The 27,421-nt window shown below is 38.7% G+C and overlaps 1 protein-coding gene and 1 long non-coding RNA gene across 10 annotated transcripts; both read left to right on the top strand.

The window, feature by feature from the left end:
- Positions 1 to 1,398: 1,398 nt before the first annotated feature.
- On the top strand, positions 1,399 to 27,193 carry LOC125715142 (uncharacterized). 9 transcript variants are annotated; one of them, XM_048986429.1, is made up of 6 exons: positions 1,399 to 1,503; positions 4,435 to 4,491; positions 4,853 to 6,854; positions 6,950 to 7,018; positions 7,590 to 7,724; positions 26,827 to 27,193. In XM_048986429.1, exons 1-6 carry the CDS (start codon positions 1,420 to 1,422, stop codon positions 27,048 to 27,050), a joined length of 2,571 nt encoding a protein of 856 aa, XP_048842386.1. In that variant the 5' UTR covers positions 1,399 to 1,419; the 3' UTR covers positions 27,051 to 27,193. The 9 variants fall into 9 exon arrangements, with proteins under 9 accessions (XP_048842386.1, XP_048842424.1, XP_048842439.1 ...); XM_048986467.1 differs by lacking the exon at positions 7,590 to 7,724 and adding an exon at positions 25,269 to 25,403; XM_048986482.1 differs by lacking the exons at positions 6,950 to 7,018; positions 7,590 to 7,724 and adding exons at positions 24,629 to 24,697; positions 25,269 to 25,403.
- On the top strand, positions 12,116 to 16,201 carry LOC125715323 (uncharacterized). Its single transcript, XR_007384008.1, has 5 exons — positions 12,116 to 12,439; positions 14,011 to 14,122; positions 14,546 to 14,708; positions 14,826 to 15,018; positions 16,094 to 16,201. It is a non-coding gene; the product is annotated as an uncharacterized LOC125715323 (long non-coding RNA).
- Positions 27,194 to 27,421: the final 228 nt, after the last annotated feature.

Consider the following 27,421-nt stretch of genomic DNA (forward strand, 5'->3'; position numbering starts at 1 on the left):
ATGTTTCTCTACTTTAGGGGTGAGATTTTAGCTTTCACTGGGATCGTTATCTTTGGTAATAAGTACTGTATTCTAGGCACTCACGACGTCCCCACAACACACCTGCAGTTGGTGTGTGACTACAAAATGTTTGTGATAAATTGGGCAGAACTGGTCCCCATAAGGAACAGTAACACTGTGTGTGGAATGTCCCCACAAAGCGTATTTCATTCAAGATGTGTGAACACTGACAGAGCTGGACTGGGCAGGAAAAGATATTTTACAGTGAATTTGATTTTTTCTTTCCTCTGATGATTGTCGGCATGCATCTCATCTTTTCTTGTAGATTTTGTCTTTTGCTAATGCCATGGGGCCGGACGACTCTCGACCTTCCCTCCTCTCAAAGACTCCGATATATGATGCTACTGGACCAAACAACACACCTCAACAGGTACATTCATGTCCATCGCTTCAGATTGAATTCTAGTGTCTCTTTTTATGTTTCTCTACTTTAGGGGTTAGCTTTTAGCTTTCACTGGGATCGTTATCTTTGGTAATAAGTACTGTATTCTAGGCACTCACGACGTCCCCACAACACACCTGCAGTTGGTGTGTGACTACAAAATGTTTGTGATAAATTGGGCAGAACTGGTCCCCATAAGGAACAGTAACACTGTGTGTGGAATGTCCCCACAAAGCATATTTCATTCAAGATGTGTGAACACTGACAGAGCTGGACTGGGCAGGAAAAGATATTTTACAGTGAATTTGATTTTTTCTTTCCTCTGATGATTGTCGGCATGCATCTCATCTTTTCTTGTAGATTTTGTCTTTTGCTAATGCCATGGGGCCGGACGACTCTCGACCTTCCCTCCTCTCAAAGACTCCGATATATGATGCTACTGGACCAAACAACACACCTCAACAGGTACATTCATGTCCATCGCTTCAGATTGAATTCTAGTGTCTCTTTTTATGTTTCTCTACTTTAGGGGTGAGATTTTAGCTTTCACTGGGATCGTTATCTTTGGTAATAAGTACTGTATTCTAGGCACTCACGACGTCCCCACAACACACCTGCAGTTGGTGTGTGACTACAAAATGTTTGTGATAAATTGGGCAGAACTGGTCCCCATAAGGAACAGTAACACTGTGTGTGGAATGTCCCCACAAAGCGTCTTTCATTCAAGATGTGTGAACACTGACAGAGCTGGACTGGGCAGAAAAAGATATTTTACAATGAATTTGATTTTTTCTTTCCTCTGATGATTGTCGGCATGCATCTCATCTTTTCTTGTAGATTTTGTCTGTACACGCAGTCTGTCTGTCTGCATGTTATGGAATATTTACTTGAAATTGACAATTTGTTTTCAGTGTTTTCATTATCTGAATTTGTCATTATAAATGTGTTTTCAGACGACCAGCATTACAGCTAATGCCATGGGGTCGGACGACTCTCGACCTTCCCTCCTCTCAAAGACTCCGATATATGATGCTACTGAACCAAACAACACACCTCAACAGGTACATTCATGTCCATCGCTTCAGATTGAATTCTAGTGTCTCTTTTTATGTTTCTCTACTTTAGGGGTTAGCTTTTAGCTTTCACTGGGATCATTATCTTTGGTAATAAGTACTGTATTCTAGGCACTCACGACGTCCCCACAACACACCTGCAGTTGGTGTGTGACTACAAAATGTTTGTGATAAATTGGGCAGAACTGGTCCCCATAAGGAACAGTAACACTGTGTGTGGAATGTCCCCACAAAGCGTCTTTCATTCAAGATGTGTGAACACTGACAGAGCTGGACTGGGCAGGAAAAGATATTTTACAGTGAATTTGATTTTTTCTTTCCTCTGATGATTGTCGGCATGCATCTCATCTTTTCTTGTAGATTTTGTCTTTTGCTAATGCCATGGGGCCGGACGACTCTCGACCTTCCCTCCTCTCAAAGACTCCGATATATGATGCTACTGGACCAAACAACACACCTCAACAGGTACATTCATGTCCATCGCTTCAGATTGAATTCTAGTGTCTCTTTTTATGTTTCTCTACTTTAGGGGTGAGATTTTAGCTTTCACTGGGATCGTTATCTTTGGTAATAAGTACTGTATTCTAGGCACTCACGACGTCCCCACAACACACCTGCAGTTGGTGTGTGACTACAAAATGTTTGTGATAAATTGGGCAGAACTGGTCCCCATAAGGAACAGTAACACTGTGTGTGGAATGTCCCCACAAAGCGTCTTTCATTCAAGATGTGTGAACACTGACAGAGCTGGACTGGGCAGAAAAAGATATTTTACAATGAATTTGATTTTTTCTTTCCTCTGATGATTGTCGGCATGCATCTCATCTTTTCTTGTAGATTTTGTCTGTACACGCAGTCTGTCTGTCTGCATGTTATGGAATATTTACTTGAAATTGACAATTTGTTTTCAGTGTTTTCATTATCTGAATTTGTCATTATAAATGTGTTTTCAGACGACCAGCATTACAGCTAATGCCATGGGGTCGGACGACTCTCGACCTTCCCTCCTCTCAAAGACTCCGATATATGATGCTACTGAACCAAACAACACACCTCAACAGGTACATTCATGTCCATCGCTTCAGATTGAATTCTAGTGTCTCTTTTTATGTTTCTCTACTTTAGGGGTTAGCTTTTAGCTTTCACTGGGATCATTATCTTTGGTAATAAGTACTGTATTCTAGGCACTCACGACGTCCCCACAACACACCTGCAGTTGGTGTGTGACTACAAAATGTTTGTGATAAATTGGGCAGAACTGGTCCCCATAAGGAACAGTAACACTGTGTGTGGAATGTCCCCACAAAGCGTCTTTCATTCAAGATGTGTGAACACTGACAGAGCTGGACTGGGCAGGAAAAGATATTTTACAGTGAATTTGATTTTTTCTTTCCTCTGATGATTGTCGGCATGCATCTCATCTTTTCTTGTAGATTTTGTCTTTTGCTAATGCCATGGGGCCGGACGACTCTCGACCTTCCCTCCTCTCAAAGACTCCGATATATGATGCTACTGGACCAAACAACACACCTCAACAGGTACATTCATGTCCATCGCTTCAGATTGAATTCTAGTGTCTCTTTTTATGTTTCTCTACTTTAGGGGTGAGATTTTAGCTTTCACTGGGATCGTTATCTTTGGTAATAAGTACTGTATTCTAGGCACTCACGACGTCCCCACAACACACCTGCAGTTGGTGTGTGACTACAAAATGTTTGTGATAAATTGGGCAGAACTGGTCCCCATAAGGAACAGTAACACTGTGTGTGGAATGTCCCCACAAAGCGTCTTTCATTCAAGATGTGTGAACACTGACAGAGCTGGACTGGGCAGAAAAAGATATTTTACAATGAATTTGATTTTTTCTTTCCTCTGATGATTGTCGGCATGCATCTCATCTTTTCTTGTAGATTTTGTCTGTACACGCAGTCTGTCTGTCTGCATGTTATGGAATATTTACTTGAAATTGACAATTTGTTTTCAGTGTTTTCATTATCTGAATTTGTCATTATAAATGTGTTTTCAGACGACCAGCATTACAGCTAATGCCATGGGGTCGGACGACTCTCGACCTTCCCTCCTCTCAAAGACTCCGATATATGATGCTACTGAACCAAACAACACACCTCAACAGGTACATTCATGTCCATCGCTTCAGATTGAATTCTAGTGTCTCTTTTTATGTTTCTCTACTTTAGGGGTTAGCTTTTAGCTTTCACTGGGATCATTATCTTTGGTAATAAGTACTGTATTCTAGGCACTCACGACGTCCCCACAACACACCTGCAGTTGGTGTGTGACTTCAAAATGTTTGTGATAAATTGGGCAGAACTGGTCCCCATAAGGAACAGTAACACTGTGTGTGGAATGTCCCCAGAAAGCATATGATGCATTAAACATACAGTATATGGAGAAAAGTTTTTTTTTTTGTCAACACTTGAAAATCACACTAATATATGGTTCTTCCTTAAACAAAGTTGGAAGCATACAATTCTCTAGGGGCTCTGTATTGTGCTATCTTGTTTTGAAAAATGTTCTTTTTGCACAGTACTTTTTGATAAATCTCTAACGTTAGTCTTTCACAAAGTGGTTAAACATGACCCATCTTTGTCAGCCTTTTTTGTGTGTTTTGCAGGCAACAAATTCAAAGTTTGTTTATATTTATATAATGCAATCAAGTTGGTCAGCCAACATATTTTGGCCATAACAATTCTCAGTTCAATTTTCTTAATTGCATATTTTAAATTGCATTTTAGAAAAGTTTCTTTTTCCAGACTTTTCTTTATTTTTAATTTCACTAATTATAGTGCCAAAGACTGTGTTCCCAGATGACTTTTTTTCCCCACAGATTCCTAGAGGATACTTTGTAATTGAAACTACTATTTCAAATATTGTTTATATGGTTGCTTGTATTTACAGATTGCCAATGAAGATGAGGTTTTTGTACCAAGACTCAGACGGACTAAAAGTATTGAAGTAAGTTCTCTTTCCAAAAAAAAAAATGTTTACTAAACTGGGACTTTGTTTCAGTCAACAGTTATTTTCAGTATCAATTATTCATTGGATTATATTCTTAATTGATAAATTATTTGGTCTATAAAATACCAGAGAGAAGTGAAAAATGTGCATCACTTTTTCTTTGAACCTAAGATGTCATCAGATGTCTTTGTTAAATCAGCTGTCCAAAATCCAAAATAATATGGTGAAAAGAAACGTTATCACACTTACAAAACCTGCAAAAATTAAACTGAATCAATGATTAATTTATTATCAAAATAGCTGAATTCATTTCTCACAATTTACTGATCGAATAATTATTACTTTGTTGTATTTTTAGATGAAAGACGCTGTTCCTGACAATTCTGATGAACTTTATGATTCCACATCAGGGAGTAATGATGATTATATTCCAGATACCACTTGTGAAAGTGACAGTGGAAGTGAATACAGCTTTAAACAAAACCTAAGGACCAAGAATCAGTCTTTTGATTTGCTTGATGTCTCTGGTTCAGTGAGTTCCCAAGTCTGTGACTCGACAACCCCAGACAAAATGACTTATGATGACCACAACCTTGCATCTGAAGTCACTGGAGCAGAAGAAGAAGAACCCTCTTCAAGTCAGAATGTAAATGACATCATGGTTGTTAAGGCATTAAAAAAAAGAGGAGGGAATAGAATTTACAACAAGAAACACTATTGCTTGTATTGCTCTAAACCATATTCTAAGATCGCAAGGCATCTAGAAGGTGCACATGAAAATAAACCTGATGTAGCTAAAGCTCTAAGCTTTCCAAAGGGTTCCAAGGAGAGGAAAAAACAGCTAGATTATATTCGTAACAGAGGAAATTATGCTCACAATGCTGCTGTAATGGAGTCAGGAAAGGGGGAACTAGTGCCATTTAGGCGACCTCATAAAGAAGTGCAGGGAAAGGAATTCATGCACTGTGCATATTGTCAAGGTCTTTTTACAAGAAAGGTTCTTTGGCGGCATATGCATAATTGTAAACTTAAACCCGGATCAGTCACCTCCAAACCAGGAAAGAACCGTGTTCAGTCCATGTGTACATACACAGGGCCTGTGCCTTCACACGTAAGTAAACAACTGTGGGGAGTAATCGGTGCCATGAATCCTGACCCAGTCACAGATATAATCAAAAATGACCAAGTCATTATTGCTCTTGGACAGCACTTGTTAAACAAAGGTGGACCATCACGCAAGAATCAACAGTATGTTCGAGAGAAGATGAGAGAAATCGGAAGGCTGATTTACAATGCCAGCAAAGTGACCACCTTAAAAAAATTGGAAGATTTCATAAATCCAAAGAACTACATGGACACTGTCAAAGCTGTCAAGTTTACATGTGGGTATGACAGTGAAACAAACAAGTTCTTAATTCCATCACTGGCAAACAAACTTGGAAATGCCTTGGTTAAAGTAAGTAAACTTTTAAAAGCTCAGGGTTTAATCTCAAACAACAAAGAGCTTGTTGAGAATGCCAGTAAGTTTCTAGATGTCCATCAGCAAAAGTGGAATGAGATGATCTCAGCTACTGCATTGAGGAACATCAGTGAAGCAAAGTGGAATGTGCCCACTCTCATGCCCTTTACTGAAGATGTCCAAAAAATGCATGCATATCTCAATGAAATGCAGGATAACTGGTACAAATCGCTCTATGAAAATCCCTCTGTAAAAGCCTGGATTGAGCTTACAAAGGTGTGTATGACCCAGATCATTCTCTTTAACCGGCGCAGGGAAGGAGAGGTGGCAAGCATGCCCTTATCTGCATTTTTATCGAGAGACACCTCTGATCCACATCAGGATGTGGACTGGGCTCTGTCTGAAGTGGAAAGAAAACTTTACAGACACTTTACACGGATTGTCACCAGGGGGAAACGTGGTCGCCCAGTTCCAATTCTATTGACTCCAAAAATGCTGTGTGCATTAGAACTCCTTGCTAAGCAGAGAGGGGCCTGTGGGGTACTAAAGGACAATCAGTATATGTTTGCGAGACCAGAAGCTATGACACATTTCCGAGGTTCTGATTGCATCCGTGGATTTGCCAAGGTGTGTGGTGCAAAATGTCCTGAATCACTGACATCTACCAGACTGCGAAAGCATGCTGCAACCCTTTCAACTGTGCTGAACATGACAGACACAGAGATGGACCAGCTGGCCACCTTTCTTGGACATGACATTAGAATCCATCGTGAGTTCTATAGACTCCCTGAGAAGACCCTGCAACTTGCAAAGATCAGCAAAGTTCTAATGGCACTCGAGCAGGGAAGATTAGCTGAGTTTCATGGCAAGAACTTGGATGAAATTCAGATAGATCCAGATGGTATGTTATTTGACTTTTTTGTTTATTTTTCTGCTTGCTATCTATTCTTTTTGTTTAATCACATTGTTAAGCTGTACTTCGTATGACTTCCACAGAAAAAGTTCTGGACAGTGATGAGGAAGACTTCCAGGAGAAATGTCAGGCAGATTCATCAATTATAGATGGTATGTTTTGTCACTAGTTTAAGTCAGTAAATAAGTTTATTAGAGTATTGCTTTAATTGAATTTGTTATTTAGCTAACTAATGCCAGGGGCATATGGACGTATTAATTGGGACTTGAAAGCTACAATTATAAAAAAAATAATAATAATCAAACATAACATCACGAATTGGCCCTTGTCAAACTCACTCTAATCATTGAACTTGCCCATTTTTTTCCTACTTCTGACACATCAACTTTGAGGACAAAATGTTCTCTTGCTGCCTAATAAATCCCATCCACTATCAGGTGCCATGATGAAGAGATAATCAGTGTTGTTCACTTCACCTGTCAGTGATCATAATGTTATACCTGATCGGTGTATATGCTTAGCATCTTGCACCTAATGATACCAAGCCTGTCACTCTGGTTTTAATCATGGTTCTGGTTTCTTGAGATTTGCCTGCCTCTGCCTGTTTACTGACTATGATTCAGCTGTATATTTTGGATTTTTCTGCATATTTAATAAAATAATAGTTTACTGCATTTGCATCCACCTCCAGCATCTGCTCTGAATGTTGATTATTTTCCACAGAACCATCAGCAGAGGAGATACTTCCTCCTACCGAAAGGAATGAAATGCCGCCACCACCGTCCAAGAGACATAAACCACTACCATTAGATGATACATCACCGTCAGTAGTCAGTACTGTGAGGCCTTCATCCAAAGGTGAACTCTCTACTCTTTTGTTTGTATTTGCGGAGGTACTGTCAGTGTCTGAATTAAACTAGAAATGGCTAAATGTTGTAGCAGCCAAATTGCTTTAAATGAATGCTTTGCTGCCAAACTGTTGTTGTCCCAAGCAGCTCTACATTATTCTGCCCTGTCTGAAAATCACAATTCTCAGAAATCCCTCTGTACCATTTGATGGGGCTAATTGGTTGTTGCTCGACTCTATAAGCTGCTTGAAGTGGGACTAGTAACAGTAACTGTTCTAATAAATGAAACATTAGTAATAACTAGCCCCTATATCAACCACCTGTCCTGGCTGTTCACAGGGTGCTGGAGCAATTCAGTGTGAATGACTGGATAACTTACAGCATTACTCATAATGTAGAAGCAACTCAACTTCAAGTAGCTTTAATATAATTTTCTTGTTACCAAAGCTAATATAGCTAAAGCGGTACATATTAGTACTTGTATGATGGTTGTACAGTATACCAAAAACATTATAATTCTGTGTAAACCATAAATAACAGAATACAATAATTTGCAAATCTCAACCTATGTTCAATTGAATACAATACAAACACAAAATATTTAGTGTTTATACTGATGAACCTGATTTTGATACCTGCAAAATGCTTAAAAAAAGTTGGGACAGGGGCATGTTTACCTTTGTATTACATCACCTTTTCTTTTACCAACACTCAGTGAGCCTTTGGGAATTGTTGAAGTTTTGAACAAGAAATTCTTTCCTATTCATACTTGATACATGACTTCAGTTGCTCAACAAACTAAGGTCTCTGTTGTTGTATTTTGGGTTTCATAATTTTCACACATTTTCAAAGGGTGACAGGTGTGGTCTGCAGGCAGGCCAGTTTAGATCCAGCGCTCTTTTACCAGCAAGCCACACTGTTGTAACACGTGCAGAATATGGCTTGGCATTGTCTTGCTGGAATAAGCAATAACGTCTCTGAAAAAGACATATGGATGGCGGCATATTTTGCATTCAACATTAAAGGTACTTTCACATGCCATGAGTGCTAACACACCAAGTGGTAACCACTGTGCTATCCTTGCTTGTGAAGAACTGAGCCTTTCTTTTGTATTCAGTTGAATGTCGGTTGCATTCTGTTTTTATTTATGTTTTACACAGCATCCCAGTTTTTTGAAATCAGGGTTGTAATGTCTTATATAATTACTATACACACTATATACAATACTAATACTATACTAGATGGATTTATCTAGTGGATCTTTAATGTTCATAAGAAGATACATACTGTTGTTTCTTCTTAAAATTTGACAATATAATTCTATTCCTAGGTAAATGCAAAGAATTTTACTTGCTGCATGTATGCTGATATAGAATTTAGCAAATTATATCTGATTTACAGCATTACTAATTAGTTTTTCTTACCACTTTAAGGTAAAGTGACCCAAAAGAAGAGACCCTGGCAGCAGACAGAGGTGCAGGCAGTGGAGAGGCACATGAATCGGTTCATCATATCTGGTATTGTGCCAGCAAAGAGCGATTGCGAGAGGTGTTTAAGAGCGGAACCAGAAGCTCTTAAGCAAAGAAACTGGGAGAACTTGAAATTCTATGTGTATAATCGCATCACGGCCTACAAAAGGGAAATTCAACGTAAATAGGGTTAAAGTTACGAATTCTCTGGTATGGCTTTTTGTTTCCGTTTGCCAGTGATTTGGAAAAGTTCCTGTTTTAAAACTCAGTCAACAGGAATTTATTTGCTTTTAGATTCATTTGACTTCATTTGGTGAGTTTGTGAAGTTGAATTCCTAAAAAGTTGCAAATTTTGTAGTTTAAATTTAAATGGCAGTTCTTGACCGTTTGACGTTATATATATATATATATATATATAACATCAAACGGTCAAGAACTGCCATGACATTAAGCTTAAATTTAAACTACAAAATTTGCAACTTTTTAGGAATTCAACTTCACAAACTCACCAAATGAAGTCAAATGAATCTAAAAGCAAATAAATTCCTGTTGACTGAGTTTTAAAACAGGAACAGGAATAATTTTTGGCTATTATTTTATATATATATATATATATATATATATATATATATATATATATATATATATATATATATATATATAAAATAATAGCCAAAAATGGCAATGATTTTGACAGGTTTCTGTTTTATATTAGGAAAGCCTATCTGAAAAATCAGGCAACAGGAATTTGATTGCTTTAGATTCATTTGACTTAATTTGATGAGTTTGTTTGTGAAGGTGAACTCATTAAAAGTTGCAGATTTTGCAATGTTAATGTCGCGTTCAGTGTCGTGTTGTGTGGAGTTCAATCTGTGTCTTATTATAATGGAAGTGTGGTGGAATTTACCACCAGAAGTCCAATCTTCTCTACACCCAACAATATGTAATAAACCAACATGTTGTATTCAATAATGGGGACCTTCAAAAGAGAGTTTTTTGAGCCTGGGGGGTTGGGGGGATGTATGTTAATAACCATGCAGATGTGTTTACCCTGCCATTGAGTTTTGCTAAATCATTGACTTTTACACTTGTTAGATTTAGAATATGTAAGGAATAATTGACTGAATTATGAATTATTGAATTGTTGAATTATTAGAAAATAATTTCTCCGCTTCGCGTCGTGGCCGCATTACCACCTTGGGTGTGCATTATTTTCTAATAATTCAACGGTCCGGAGTCAATTATTCCGCTTATACTACGGTTGCCACACCTCAAGACATCGATCAGATGATATATTTCAAGGGATTCGTCCGGTTTTTCTACTTAAATCGCTATTGTGAGTAGGATTATTTCTTCCGCATCTGTCATGTTGTTGTTTTTGTTAGTCCTGTGTGCTGTATAGGTACTGTATGCTAATTTCCGTTATTACAGTTAACTATGCGAAGTGATATGGAACTGTAATGCGGTCAAGAGAGCTACCTGGAACTACATTCGCCGTTCGTTTATCTGAAAATAATTGCACACCTCAGAACGTTCGTCAGCCAATCAGATTCAAGCATTCAACGGTCCCGTAGTATAAATATTTTTAATTGCCTACAGTTAAACAATAGGACAGAGGACACAAAAGAACTCCTCATTTGTTAGAGAAACATAGCAATTAAGTATTTATAATTTCTTACTATGAGTAGCTAAAATATTTCACAGTACTGTGATTGAGTAGTAGATAGCTGATGCTGGATGGTTGACTGGTTAAAAAATATTTAGAATGGCTGTAAAACTGGAAAGTAAAGGTTTAAAGGTTTGACTTCTTTGGGTCTGATCCTTTGTAAGTGAATGTAGCCTTTAACTGCTTCACCTATTAATGTTCACTTCAATCACACTGATATTCTTAACAACCCTAGGTTTTCAGTCATAACTAAATGTCTTAACTATTATTTTGGACAGTTATTTAATATGATTAATCACTCAGAGGAAACTTCAGGGTTACACGAGACTGAGGAAAACTTTGTCTATGCTGATGTGTTGGAGGAACACGGTTTACTTACCACAAACATTTGGCGTTTAATTTCAGTATGTATAAAATACATGGCTGGAAACATATAACAATTGACTGTAGAGTGAAAGGAGAAAAACATTGTGATGTGTGTTGAATGCATATGCATATATAATATAATAATTTATCTGAGGATTGCCTTCATATAGGTGCTCATCAATTAGTAACAATTATAGTTGCAATGTCCCCACTAATCAAGGAGGAATTTGTGTGAATTATGCAAATCAGGTCCCCACTAAATATATTGGAATTTGTGTGAATAATGCAAATACTATGTAAACGAGGTCCCCATTAGTGATATTCACCAGATTTTTCATAAGTCCCCATAGAGTTTGGTCAAAACATTACTTCATCAATTCAGATATTTGAAGTCGTGTATAAGCTAACAAAGCTATGGTTAGTATGCCTGATTTTTTTCTTATTTCTAGAACCTGTAGAAAGGGTGGTCCCCGCAAGTGATGATCAAAAAGCTGGTCCCCATACAACATGGAAACCAGTATGTGTGTGTGTGTGTGTGTGTGTGTGTGTGTGTGTGTGTGTGTGTGTGTGTGTGTGTGTGTGTGTGCGTTGGTATTCCTATCTTTATGGGGACATTGATCTGTATACACAGTCACCTTATGGGGACCAAAAACGTTATGGGGACAAAAATCTAGGTCCCCATAAGGGAAACCATTAAAACATATTGGGGAGACTGTATATATGTGCCTTACAAAGTTTTAGCTTAGGCCCATAACGAACGACCTCATCGGATCACACGGTTCACACGGATTCTCTATGTTGCCACCTGTAGTCAGGAACCGGAACTTTTTGGGGGTGGGGCTTGGCCGAGCCTTACACACATTTTGCAAGCCTAATTTATGCAAATCACGGTACCCGCCCACTTAACGGAGGTGTTTGCGTGATTTGCGCATGTGCAATAGCTTTGAGAGGTAAGAGCACCGTAAAGTTTTGTTCTATTAAGCAATTATAATACTTATCTTTCGAGTAAAATAAATAAGATTAAATAAACAATAAATGTAGGTGTGTAAAAAAGTGGCTGCTATGTTAATATTTTCAAAAAATTGTTAAAATGGTGAAACGAGAGCTGCGTTATGGCGAAGTGTAGTTTTATCTGACCATTAATGAGTTTTCAGCACCACGGGAAGTAGAAACATAGACGAAAGGAAGATTCTACTGCTTTTACACGACCAAATACAGTGAAAGGTAAGTTTGTGATTATATTTCTTGTGTTTTAATACGTTATTTATAATTAATACTTATTTATAATATATAACAATGCTAGCTGACTAGCCAGCTGAGTTTACATACACCTTATCAGATTTACTAGTGTGCTAGATTGGTTAAGTTAATAAGACGAAACTAATATATTAAATTGGGTCCTGTAGCTGGCGTGTGAATGCTTAGTGTAATACCCACATATCTAACTAGCTTCATGTAATGTAGTTAGCTGATAGCCATTTTCGGTTTCCCAAAAAAATCGAGCGAAAATTGTCATCGGTGTGAGTGACGGGTTCAGCCTCTTTGGAGGATATTGGTGCACAGTTTCCTGGGCCAAGCACAGTTCCCTAGTTCCTATTATTATTAGTAGTAGTAATAGTAGTAGTAGTACTACTGGTAATCTTTAAAGCGCTTCACGGTGGTTTGATGTATCGATGCTCCTTTTAATCTGATTCTCGAAACACTTCGGCTGAGACGTGATAAGTCTGTAGAACGGTTTATTAGAACAGTCATTAGCATGCACGCATAGTATGTTCTTAAACCGGTATGTAAATTGAGCAGAATAAAGAAGATATGTTCTGCAACCCCTTGCTTACTGCACGTCTGCATCACGCAGTTACTCAGTATAATATAATGTAGACATATGATGGACGCTATACGAGCTCGAATAGAAGATGGACAGTGTATGTACTGGTATAGAAGATCGATGCAATGCGGTTTTAAAAGAAAAATCCTGCAGTTGCCTGTCCTGTGTTATGAACCAGTCAGGTTCATAATTAATGTTGCATCTAAAAAAGAAGGTATAGAATATATATAGAAGGTATATGTTTAAGAAATAAACATATAGTTTATTTCACTTCTATATGTTGGAAAGAGGGTGCAGTGTTTAGTGCTGCTGCCTTGCAGCAAGAAGGTCCTGGGTTCGATTCCGGGTCCGTTCTGTGTGGAGCACGCACGCTCTCCCCATGTTTGCTTGGGTTATCTAGGGGCTCCGGTTTTCTCCCACAGTCCAAAGGCGTGCAGGGTAGGCTGGTTGGTGCGTCTAAATTGGCCCTGTAGTTGTGTGGTGTGTTGGCGCCCACCCAGGGTTGGTCCCCGTCTGTGTCCCCCCTGCGACTCCAGTGCAGATTATGGTAATGGATGGATGGATGGGTATTGGAAAGATAGGGTCTCATCTAACTTTGCACATGGTAAGAGAGGAGCTGGGTTATACTAGCAGTAAAGGACAGAGTACAGGAAAACGGGGAACATATCTATTCCTCAAGGCGAAGGTATATATTTACCATTCTGCAAGGTAAACAACCCCATAAGACATTTAGGCTACAGTGACATTTTTTTTAGTACCACACAATATCAGGTTCCCCATTTTGGTTTACAGTTGAGTTTCGTCAGTTATTTAAAGGATTTTCAGAAGTGGTAGCCTGAGAGAGTGATAAATCTTGAAAGTATGCTTTTGATGTATCTGAACATAAGAACTAATAAAAAAATACTATTTAGTTAATAACTTTTCAGTTACGATTCGAGATCTGTCAAACTAATTTTTAATAATTTCCTAGCAGTTTGAAATGCCACCACGAATCAGCCCACTTAAGGATGCCATTCATTACGTTGTTTCAAAGACTGACAAAACATGGAAATTAGATGTGAAGTACATCAATGCAGAGAAAGGTAAGGTGATGTCTGACATGATTTTTCAGTTAATAATTACTTGCATGCAAAACTGAAGCTTTGCACTAGATGCTGATCAGATAATGATTGTATCATTATCTGATCAGCATCTAATGCAAACTTTAGGGTATCATGAGGTACCATCTGTCAAGGTCAGTTTTTGTGTAATTGGCATGAATTATCTGCAAGATTTGGTAATTTATACACATAATAGGTTCATGTATATGACCGATGAGCCCATTTATATACATTTTACACACTCACCAAGGCCAGCGAGTGTTAGGTTGAAATTATAATTGATTCTTTTACAAAACATTAAAAACGGGTTTCCCAGACCTGAACACATGACCAGGGCTAATTGGATAATGGTAGAATGCATAGGTTTTCCTATTTTATTAAAAATGGTTTTGTTGTCTATTACAGGCCGTGGTATATTTGCAAAGGGTTTGATTTGCAAAGGAGATTTTGTTGTTGAATATAGGGGAGAAATGATAAACAATGCGGAATCCCAGAGAAGAAGAAAACTTTACCACCCATCATGTACTGCATTTATGTTTGCGTTCAAGTGGAGAGGGAAAATGTATTGGTAAGACTTCAATTTGCAAATAATACTCCTTATACTAAATTAATAGAAACTCTGATCTTGTGGTGATATATTGTTATATTTTTATTTCCTGTTTTCTCATGTTACCATCTTTTTAAGTATTGATGCCTCTAAAGAAGATGGATCCTTTGGGCGGCTAGTTAATGATGACCACAGGCATCCAAACTGTAGGATGAAAAAAATTGATGTGAATGGAAACCCGCACCTTTGTCTGTTTGCACTAAATGACATTAATGAAGGAGAAGAGATTTCCTATGACTATGGAGGTGACGACTGCCCATGAAGAAAACAAGTATGTCACACAGTGTACAGAATATATTGTAGTGTTGCAGAATGTTTGAGAAAGGCTTATGATTGAATGGAGTATATATTAATCAAATTTATCACTATTTAAATAAAAAAAACTGACGTGGTAAAATAAGAATGAAAATGAACATACATAAAGAAACAAAATCAGTCAAGTAGTATCAGAATTATCTTAGCATCACCTGAAGCTGCAATCCATGATCAACCTCTAAGATAAATGACAATCTTCTAACAGAGGAAGAGGCACTAGAAAATCAAATCAAAGTTGCTAATGTTCTCAGAAGCTGTTAGATAAGATCAGTGTTTAAGAACCCAGTAATAAATATGGCCAATGTTTAGTTCCTTTATTTATGAAAATTTACCTACAATCTGAATAAAGGTAGTGATGTTGATAGTCATATGAAAAATATTTTCAGCCTAGATTACAGCTAATGAAGTAAATGCAAGTCCTAATTATTTAATAAAAATGTTACATTTGGTTGAAAAAACAGCTGCTAATATAAATTTAGAGGAGTCCATTCAGTCCATTTAAAGGCGTAGATGAATGAGCAAAGTACAAAAAATCACCAGCAGGTCCATTGTGTCCAACCAGTCACCTGGTTAAGTATCAAATACTTAGTTTTGTATTATGTATTTGGAATAGTGAAATCTCAATTTTTTTTATTTGTCATTATAAATGTGGTGCATGTGCGGCATGGTGGTGCAGTGGTTAGCACTGTTGCCTCACACCTCTGGTACCTGGGTTCGAATCTCCGCCTGGGTCACATGTGTGTGGAGTTTGCATGTTCTCCCCATGTCGTCGTGGGGTTTCCTCCGGGTACTCCGGTTTCCCCCCACAGTCCAAAAACATGCTGAGGCTAATTGGAGTTGCAAAATTGCCCATAGGTGTGTATGTGTGAGTGAATGGTGTGAGTGTGCCCTGCGATGGGCTGGCCCCCCATCCTGGGTTGTTCCCTGCCTCGTGCCCATTGCTTCCGGGATAGGCTCCGGATCCCCCGCGACCCAATAGGATAAGCGGTTTGGAAAATGGATGGATGGATGGATTATAAATGTGTTTTCAGGCGACCAGCATTACAGCTAATGCCATGGGGCCGGACGACTCTCAACCTTCCCTCTTGTCAAAGACTCCGATATATGATGCTACTGGACCAAACAACACACCTCAACAGGTACATTCATGTCCATCGCTTCAGATTGAATTCTAGTGTCTCTTTTTATGTTTCTCTACTTTAGGGGTGAGATTTTAGCTTTCACTGGGATCGTTATCTTTGGTAATAAGTACTGTATTCTAGGCACTCACGACGTCCCCACAACACACCTGCAGTTGGTGTGTGACTACAAAATGTTTGTGATAAATTGGGCAGAACTGGTCCCCATAAGGAACAGTAACACTGTGTGTGGAATGTCCCCACAAAGCATATTTCATTCAAGATGTGTGAACACTGACAGAGCTGGACTGGGCAGGAAAAGATATTTTACAGTGAATTTGATTTTTTCTTTCCTCTGATGATTGTCGGCATGCATCTCATCTTTTCTTGTAGATTTTGTCTTTTGCTAATGCCATGGGGCCGGACGACTCTCGACCTTCCCTCCTCTCAAAGACTCCGATATATGATGCTACTGGACCAAACAACACACCTCAACAGGTACATTCATGTCCATCGCTTCAGATTGAATTCTAGTGTCTCTTTTTATGTTTCTCTACTTTAGGGGTTAGCTTTTAGCTTTCACTGGGATCGTTATCTTTGGTAATAAGTACTGTATTCTAGGCACTCACGACGTCCCCACAACACACCTGCAGTTGGTGTGTGACTACAAAATGTTTGTGATAAATTGGGCAGAACTGGTCCCCATAAGGAACAGTAACACTGTGTGTGGAATGTCCCCACAAAGCATATTTCATTCAAGATGTGTGAACACTGACAGAGCTGGACTGGGCAGGAAAAGATATTTTACAGTGAATTTGATTTTTTCTTTCCTCTGATGATTGTCGGCATGCATCTCATCTTTTCTTGTAGATTTTGTCTTTTGCTAATGCCATGGGGCCGGACGACTCTCGACCTTCCCTCCTCTCAAAGACTCCGATATATGATGCTACTGGACCAAACAACACACCTCAACAGGTACATTCATGTCCATCGCTTCAGATTGAATTCTAGTGTCTCTTTTTATGTTTCTCTACTTTAGGGGTGAGATTTTAGCTTTCACTGGGATCGTTATCTTTGGTAATAAGTACTGTATTCTAGGCACTCACGACGTCCCCACAACACACCTGCAGTTGGTGTGTGACTACAAAATGTTTGTGATAAATTGGGCAGAACTGGTCCCCATAAGGAACAGTAACACTGTGTGTGGAATGTCCCCACAAAGCGTCTTTCATTCAAGATGTGTGAACACTGACAGAGCTGGACTGGGCAGGAAAAGATATTTTACAGTGAATTTGATTTTTTCTTTCCTCTGATGATTGTCGGCATGCATCTCATCTTTTCTTGTAGATTTTGTCTTTTGCTAATGCCATGGGGCCGGACGACTCTCGACCTTCCCTCCTCTCAAAGACTCCGATATATGATGCTACTGGACCAAACAACACACCTCAACAGGTACATTCATGTCCATCGCTTCAGATTGAATTCTAGTGTCTCTTTTTATGTTTCTCTACTTTAGGGGTTAGCTTTTAGCTTTCACTGGGATCGTTATCTTTGGTAATAAGTACTGTATTCTAGGCACTCACGACGTCCCCACAACACACCTGCAGTTGGTGTGTGACTACAAAATGTTTGTGATAAATTGGGCAGAACTGGTCCCCATAAGGAACAGTAACACTGTGTGTGGAATGTCCCCACAAAGCATATTTCATTCAAGATGTGTGAACACTGACAGAGCTGGACTGGGCAGGAAAAGATATTTTACAGTGAATTTGATTTTTTCTTTCCTCTGATGATTGTCGGCATGCATCTCATCTTTTCTTGTAGATTTTGTCTTTTGCTAATGCCATGGGGCCGGACGACTCTCGACCTTCCCTCCTCTCAAAGACTCCGATATATGATGCTACTGGACCAAACAACACACCTCAACAGGTACATTCATGTCCATCGCTTCAGATTGAATTCTAGTGTCTCTTTTTATGTTTCTCTACTTTAGGGGTGAGATTTTAGCTTTCACTGGGATCGTTATCTTTGGTAATAAGTACTGTATTCTAGGCACTCACGACGTCCCCACAACACACCTGCAGTTGGTGTGTGACTACAAAATGTTTGTGATAAATTGGGCAGAACTGGTCCCCATAAGGAACAGTAACACTGTGTGTGGAATGTCCCCACAAAGCGTCTTTCATTCAAGATGTGTGAACACTGACAGAGCTGGACTGGGCAGGAAAAGATATTTTACAGTGAATTTGATTTTTTCTTTCCTCTGATGATTGTCGGCATGCATCTCATCTTTTCTTGTAGATTTTGTCTTTTGCTAATGCCATGGGGCCGGACGACTCTCGACCTTCCCTCCTCTCAAAGACTCCGATATATGATGCTACTGGACCAAACAACACACCTCAACAGGTACATTCATGTCCATCGCTTCAGATTGAATTCTAGTGTCTCTTTTTATGTTTCTCTACTTTAGGGGTGAGATTTTAGCTTTCACTGGGATCGTTATCTTTGGTAATAAGTACTGTATTCTAGGCACTCACGACGTCCCCACAACACACCTGCAGTTGGTGTGTGACTACAAAATGTTTGTGATAAATTGGGCAGAACTGGTCCCCATAAGGAACAGTAACACTGTGTGTGGAATGTCCCCACAAAGCGTCTTTCATTCAAGATGTGTGAACACTGACAGAGCTGGACTGGGCAGAAAAAGATATTTTACAATGAATTTGATTTTTTCTTTCCTCTGATGATTGTCGGCATGCATCTCATCTTTTCTTGTAGATTTTGTCTGTACACGCAGTCTGTCTGTCTGCATGTTATGGAATATTTACTTGAAATTGACAATTTGTTTTCAGTGTTTTCATTATCTGAATTTGTCATTATAAATGTGTTTTCAGACGACCAGCATTACAGCTAATGCCATGGGGTCGGACGACTCTCGACCTTCCCTCCTCTCAAAGACTCCGATATATGATGCTACTGAACCAAACAACACACCTCAACAGGTACATTCATGTCCATCGCTTCAGATTGAATTCTAGTGTCTCTTTTTATGTTTCTCTACTTTAGGGGTTAGCTTTTAGCTTTCACTGGGATCATTATCTTTGGTAATAAGTACTGTATTCTAGGCACTCACGACGTCCCCACAACACACCTGCAGTTGGTGTGTGACTACAAAATGTTTGTGATAAATTGGGCAGAACTGGTCCCCATAAGGAACAGTAACACTGTGTGTGGAATGTCCCCACAAAGCGTCTTTCATTCAAGATGTGTGAACACTGACAGAGCTGGACTGGGCAGGAAAAGATATTTTACAGTGAATTTGATTTTTTCTTTCCTCTGATGATTGTCGGCATGCATCTCATCTTTTCTTGTAGATTTTGTCTTTTGCTAATGCCATGGGGCCGGACGACTCTCGACCTTCCCTCCTCTCAAAGACTCCGATATATGATGCTACTGGACCAAACAACACACCTCAACAGGTACATTCATGTCCATCGCTTCAGATTGAATTCTAGTGTCTCTTTTTATGTTTCTCTACTTTAGGGGTGAGATTTTAGCTTTCACTGGGATCGTTATCTTTGGTAATAAGTACTGTATTCTAGGCACTCACGACGTCCCCACAACACACCTGCAGTTGGTGTGTGACTACAAAATGTTTGTGATAAATTGGGCAGAACTGGTCCCCATAAGGAACAGTAACACTGTGTGTGGAATGTCCCCACAAAGCGTCTTTCATTCAAGATGTGTGAACACTGACAGAGCTGGACTGGGCAGAAAAAGATATTTTACAATGAATTTGATTTTTTCTTTCCTCTGATGATTGTCGGCATGCATCTCATCTTTTCTTGTAGATTTTGTCTGTACACGCAGTCTGTCTGTCTGCATGTTATGGAATATTTACTTGAAATTGACAATTTGTTTTCAGTGTTTTCATTATCTGAATTTGTCATTATAAATGTGTTTTCAGACGACCAGCATTACAGCTAATGCCATGGGGTCGGACGACTCTCGACCTTCCCTCCTCTCAAAGACTCCGATATATGATGCTACTGAACCAAACAACACACCTCAATAGGTACATTCATGTCCATCGCTTCAGATTGAATTCTAGTGTCTCTTTTTATGTTTCTCTACTTTAGGGGTTAGCTTTTAGCTTTCACTGGGATCATTATCTTTGGTAATAAGTACTGTATTCTAGGCACTCACGACGTCCCCACAACACACCTGCAGTTGGTGTGTGACTACAAAATGTTTGTGATAAATTGGGCAGAACTGGTCCCCATAAGGAACAGTAACACTGTGTGTGGAATGTCCCCACAAAGCGTCTTTCATTCAAGATGTGTGAACACTGACAGAGCTGGACTGGGCAGGAAAAGATATTTTACAGTGAATTTGATTTTTTCTTTCCTCTGATGATTGTCGGCATGCATCTCATCTTTTCTTGTAGATTTTGTCTTTTGCTAATGCCATGGGGCCGGACGACTCTCGACCTTCCCTCCTCTCAAAGACTCCGATATATGATGCTACTGGACCAAACAACACACCTCAACAGGTACATTCATGTCCATCGCTTCAGATTGAATTCTAGTGTCTCTTTTTATGTTTCTCTACTTTAGGGGTGAGATTTTAGCTTTCACTGGGATCGTTATCTTTGGTAATAAGTACTGTATTCTAGGCACTCACGACGTCCCCACAACACACCTGCAGTTGGTGTGTGACTACAAAATGTTTGTGATAAATTGGGCAGAACTGGTCCCCATAAGGAACAGTAACACTGTGTGTGGAATGTCCCCACAAAGCGTCTTTCATTCAAGATGTGTGAACACTGACAGAGCTGGACTGGGCAGAAAAAGATATTTTACAATGAATTTGATTTTTTCTTTCCTCTGATGATTGTCGGCATGCATCTCATCTTTTCTTGTAGATTTTGTCTGTACACGCAGTCTGTCTGTCTGCATGTTATGGAATATTTACTTGAAATTGACAATTTGTTTTCAGTGTTTTCATTATCTGAATTTGTCATTATAAATGTGTTTTCAGACGACCAGCATTACAGCTAATGCCATGGGGTCGGACGACTCTCGACCTTCCCTCCTCTCAAAGACTCCGATATATGATGCTACTGAACCAAACAACACACCTCAACAGGTACATTCATGTCCATCGCTTCAGATTGAATTCTAGTGTCTCTTTTTATGTTTCTCTACTTTAGGGGTTAGCTTTTAGCTTTCACTGGGATCATTATCTTTGGTAATAAGTACTGTATTCTAGGCACTCACGACGTCCCCACAACACACCTGCAGTTGGTGTGTGACTTCAAAATGTTTGTGATAAATTGGGCAGAACTGGTCCCCATAAGGAACAGTAACACTGTGTGTGGAATGTCCCCAGAAAGCATATGATGCATTAAACATACAGTATATGGAGAAAAGTTTTTTTTTTTGTCAACACTTGAAAATCACACTAATATATGGTTCTTCCTTAAACAAAGTTGGAAGCATACAATTCTCTAGGGGCTCTGTATTGTGCTATCTTGTTTTGAAAAATGTTCTTTTTGCACAGTACTTTTTGATAAATCTCTAACGTTAGTCTTTCACAAAGTGGTTAAACATGACCCATCTTTGTCAGCCTTTTTTGTGTGTTTTGCAGGCAACAAATTCAAAGTTTGTTTATATTTATATAATGCAATCAAGTTGGTCAGCCAACATATTTTGGCCATAACAATTCTCAGTTCAATTTTCTTAATTGCATATTTTAAATTGCATTTTAGAAAAGTTTCTTTTTCCAGACTTTTCTTTATTTTTAATTTCACTAATTATAGTGCCAAAGACTGTGTTCCCAGATGACTTTTTTTCCCCACAGATTCCTAGAGGATACTTTGTAATTGAAACTACTATTTCAAATATTGTTTATATGGTTGCTTGTATTTACAGATTGCCAATGAAGATGAGGTTTTTGTACCAAGACTCAGACGGACTAAAAGTATTGAAGTAAGTTCTCTTTCCAAAAAAAAAAATGTTTACTAAACTGGGACTTTGTTTCAGTCAACAGTTATTTTCAGTATCAATTATTCATTGGATTATATTCTTAATTGATAAATTATTTGGTCTATAAAATACCAGAGAGAAGTGAAAAATGTGCATCACTTTTTCTTTGAACCTAAGATGTCATCAGATGTCTTTGTTAAATCAGCTGTCCAAAATCCAAAATAATATGGTGAAAAGAAACGTTATCACACTTACAAAACCTGCAAAAATTAAACTGAATCAATGATTAATTTATTATCAAAATAGCTGAATTCATTTCTCACAATTTACTGATCGAATAATTATTACTTTGTTGTATTTTTAGATGAAAGACGCTGTTCCTGACAATTCTGATGAACTTTATGATTCCACATCAGGGAGTAATGATGATTATATTCCAGATACCACTTGTGAAAGTGACAGTGGAAGTGAATACAGCTTTAAACAAAACCTAAGGACCAAGAATCAGTCTTTTGATTTGCTTGATGTCTCTGGTTCAGTGAGTTCCCAAGTCTGTGACTCGACAACCCCAGACAAAATGACTTATGATGACCACAACCTTGCATCTGAAGTCACTGGAGCAGAAGAAGAAGAACCCTCTTCAAGTCAGAATGTAAATGACATCATGGTTGTTAAGGCATTAAAAAAAAGAGGAGGGAATAGAATTTACAACAAGAAACACTATTGCTTGTATTGCTCTAAACCATATTCTAAGATCGCAAGGCATCTAGAAGGTGCACATGAAAATAAACCTGATGTAGCTAAAGCTCTAAGCTTTCCAAAGGGTTCCAAGGAGAGGAAAAAACAGCTAGATTATATTCGTAACAGAGGAAATTATGCTCACAATGCTGCTGTAATGGAGTCAGGAAAGGGGGAACTAGTGCCATTTAGGCGACCTCATAAAGAAGTGCAGGGAAAGGAATTCATGCACTGTGCATATTGTCAAGGTCTTTTTACAAGAAAGGTTCTTTGGCGGCATATGCATAATTGTAAACTTAAACCCGGATCAGTCACCTCCAAACCAGGAAAGAACCGTGTTCAGTCCATGTGTACATACACAGGGCCTGTGCCTTCACACGTAAGTAAACAACTGTGGGGAGTAATCGGTGCCATGAATCCTGACCCAGTCACAGATATAATCAAAAATGACCAAGTCATTATTGCTCTTGGACAGCACTTGTTAAACAAAGGTGGACCATCACGCAAGAATCAACAGTATGTTCGAGAGAAGATGAGAGAAATCGGAAGGCTGATTTACAATGCCAGCAAAGTGACCACCTTAAAAAAATTGGAAGATTTCATAAATCCAAAGAACTACATGGACACTGTCAAAGCTGTCAAGTTTACATGTGGGTATGACAGTGAAACAAACAAGTTCTTAATTCCATCACTGGCAAACAAACTTGGAAATGCCTTGGTTAAAGTAAGTAAACTTTTAAAAGCTCAGGGTTTAATCTCAAACAACAAAGAGCTTGTTGAGAATGCCAGTAAGTTTCTAGATGTCCATCAGCAAAAGTGGAATGAGATGATCTCAGCTACTGCATTGAGGAACATCAGTGAAGCAAAGTGGAATGTGCCCACTCTCATGCCCTTTACTGAAGATGTCCAAAAAATGCATGCATATCTCAATGAAATGCAGGATAACTGGTACAAATCGCTCTATGAAAATCCCTCTGTAAAAGCCTGGATTGAGCTTACAAAGGTGTGTATGACCCAGATCATTCTCTTTAACCGGCGCAGGGAAGGAGAGGTGGCAAGCATGCCCTTATCTGCATTTTTATCGAGAGACACCTCTGATCCACATCAGGATGTGGACTGGGCTCTGTCTGAAGTGGAAAGAAAACTTTACAGACACTTTACACGGATTGTCACCAGGGGGAAACGTGGTCGCCCAGTTCCAATTCTATTGACTCCAAAAATGCTGTGTGCATTAGAACTCCTTGCTAAGCAGAGAGGGGCCTGTGGGGTACTAAAGGACAATCAGTATATGTTTGCGAGACCAGAAGCTATGACACATTTCCGAGGTTCTGATTGCATCCGTGGATTTGCCAAGGTGTGTGGTGCAAAATGTCCTGAATCACTGACATCTACCAGACTGCGAAAGCATGCTGCAACCCTTTCAACTGTGCTGAACATGACAGACACAGAGATGGACCAGCTGGCCACCTTTCTTGGACATGACATTAGAATCCATCGTGAGTTCTATAGACTCCCTGAGAAGACCCTGCAACTTGCAAAGATCAGCAAAGTTCTAATGGCACTCGAGCAGGGAAGATTAGCTGAGTTTCATGGCAAGAACTTGGATGAAATTCAGATAGATCCAGATGGTATGTTATTTGACTTTTTTGTTTATTTTTCTGCTTGCTATCTATTCTTTTTGTTTAATCACATTGTTAAGCTGTACTTCGTATGACTTCCACAGAAAAAGTTCTGGACAGTGATGAGGAAGACTTCCAGGAGAAATGTCAGGCAGATTCATCAATTATAGATGGTATGTTTTGTCACTAGTTTAAGTCAGTAAATAAGTTTATTAGAGTATTGCTTTAATTGAATTTGTTATTTAGCTAACTAATGCCAGGGGCATATGGACGTATTAATTGGGACTTGAAAGCTACAATTATAAAAAAAATAATAATAATCAAACATAACATCACGAATTGGCCCTTGTCAAACTCACTCTAATCATTGAACTTGCCCATTTTTTTCCTACTTCTGACACATCAACTTTGAGGACAAAATGTTCTCTTGCTGCCTAATAAATCCCATCCACTATCAGGTGCCATGATGAAGAGATAATCAGTGTTGTTCACTTCACCTGTCAGTGATCATAATGTTATACCTGATCGGTGTATATGCTTAGCATCTTGCACCTAATGATACCAAGCCTGTCACTCTGGTTTTAATCATGGTTCTGGTTTCTTGAGATTTGCCTGCCTCTGCCTGTTTACTGACTATGATTCAGCTGTATATTTTGGATTTTTCTGCATATTTAATAAAATAATAGTTTACTGCATTTGCATCCACCTCCAGCATCTGCTCTGAATGTTGATTATTTTCCACAGAACCATCAGCAGAGGAGATACTTCCTCCTACCGAAAGGAATGAAATGCCGCCACCACCGTCCAAGAGACATAAACCACTACCATTAGATGATACATCACCGTCAGTAGTCAGTACTGTGAGGCCTTCATCCAAAGGTGAACTCTCTACTCTTTTGTTTGTATTTGCGGAGGTACTGTCAGTGTCTGAATTAAACTAGAAATGGCTAAATGTTGTAGCAGCCAAATTGCTTTAAATGAATGCTTTGCTGCCAAACTGTTGTTGTCCCAAGCAGCTCTACATTATTCTGCCCTGTCTGAAAATCACAATTCTCAGAAATCCCTCTGTACCATTTGATGGGGCTAATTGGTTGTTGCTCGACTCTATAAGCTGCTTGAAGTGGGACTAGTAACAGTAACTGTTCTAATAAATGAAACATTAGTAATAACTAGCCCCTATATCAACCACCTGTCCTGGCTGTTCACAGGGTGCTGGAGCAATTCAGTGTGAATGACTGGATAACTTACAGCATTACTCATAATGTAGAAGCAACTCAACTTCAAGTAGCTTTAATATAATTTTCTTGTTACCAAAGCTAATATAGCTAAAGCGGTACATATTAGTACTTGTATGATGGTTGTACAGTATACCAAAAACATTATAATTCTGTGTAAACCATAAATAACAGAATACAATAATTTGCAAATCTCAACCTATGTTCAATTGAATACAATACAAACACAAAATATTTAGTGTTTATACTGATGAACCTGATTTTGATACCTGCAAAATGCTTAAAAAAAGTTGGGACAGGGGCATGTTTACCTTTGTATTACATCACCTTTTCTTTTACCAACACTCAGTGAGCCTTTGGGAATTGTTGAAGTTTTGAACAAGAAATTCTTTCCTATTCATACTTGATACATGACTTCAGTTGCTCAACAAACTAAGGTCTCTGTTGTTGTATTTTGGGTTTCATAATTTTCACACATTTTCAAAGGGTGACAGGTGTGGTCTGCAGGCAGGCCAGTTTAGATCCAGCGCTCTTTTACCAGCAAGCCACACTGTTGTAACACGTGCAGAATATGGCTTGGCATTGTCTTGCTGGAATAAGCAATAACGTCTCTGAAAAAGACATATGGATGGCGGCATATTTTGCATTCAACATTAAAGGTACTTTCACATGCCATGAGTGCTAACACACCAAGTGGTAACCACTGTGCTATCCTTGCTTGTGAAGAACTGAGCCTTTCTTTTGTATTCAGTTGAATGTCGGTTGCATTCTGTTTTTATTTATGTTTTACACAGCATCCCAGTTTTTTGAAATCAGGGTTGTAATGTCTTATATAATTACTATACACACTATATACAATACTAATACTATACTAGATGGATTTATCTAGTGGATCTTTAATGTTCATAAGAAGATACATACTGTTGTTTCTTCTTAAAATTTGACAATATAATTCTATTCCTAGGTAAATGCAAAGAATTTTACTTGCTGCATGTATGCTGATATAGAATTTAGCAAATTATATCTGATTTACAGCATTACTAATTAGTTTTTCTTACCACTTTAAGGTAAAGTGACCCAAAAGAAGAGACCCTGGCAGCAGACAGAGGTGCAGGCAGTGGAGAGGCACATGAATCGGTTCATCATATCTGGTATTGTGCCAGCAAAGAGCGATTGCGAGAGGTGTTTAAGAGCGGAACCAGAAGCTCTTAAGCAAAGAAACTGGGAGAACTTGAAATTCTATGTGTATAATCGCATCACGGCCTACAAAAGGGAAATTCAACGTAAATAGGGTTAAAGTTACGAATTCTCTGGTATGGCTTTTTGTTTCCGTTTGCCAGTGATTTGGAAAAGTTCCTGTTTTAAAACTCAGTCAACAGGAATTTATTTGCTTTTAGATTCATTTGACTTCATTTGGTGAGTTTGTGAAGTTGAATTCCTAAAAAGTTGCAAATTTTGTAGTTTAAATTTAAATGGCAGTTCTTGACCGTTTGACGTTATATATATATATATATATAACATCAAACGGTCAAGAACTGCCATGACATTAAGCTTAAATTTAAACTACAAAATTTGCAACTTTTTAGGAATTCAACTTCACAAACTCACCAAATGAAGTCAAATGAATCTAAAAGCAAATAAATTCCTGTTGACTGAGTTTTA

This window comes from Brienomyrus brachyistius, chromosome 2 (assembly GCF_023856365.1).
Source record: "Brienomyrus brachyistius isolate T26 chromosome 2, BBRACH_0.4, whole genome shotgun sequence".
NCBI lineage: Eukaryota > Metazoa > Chordata > Actinopteri > Osteoglossiformes > Mormyridae > Brienomyrus > Brienomyrus brachyistius.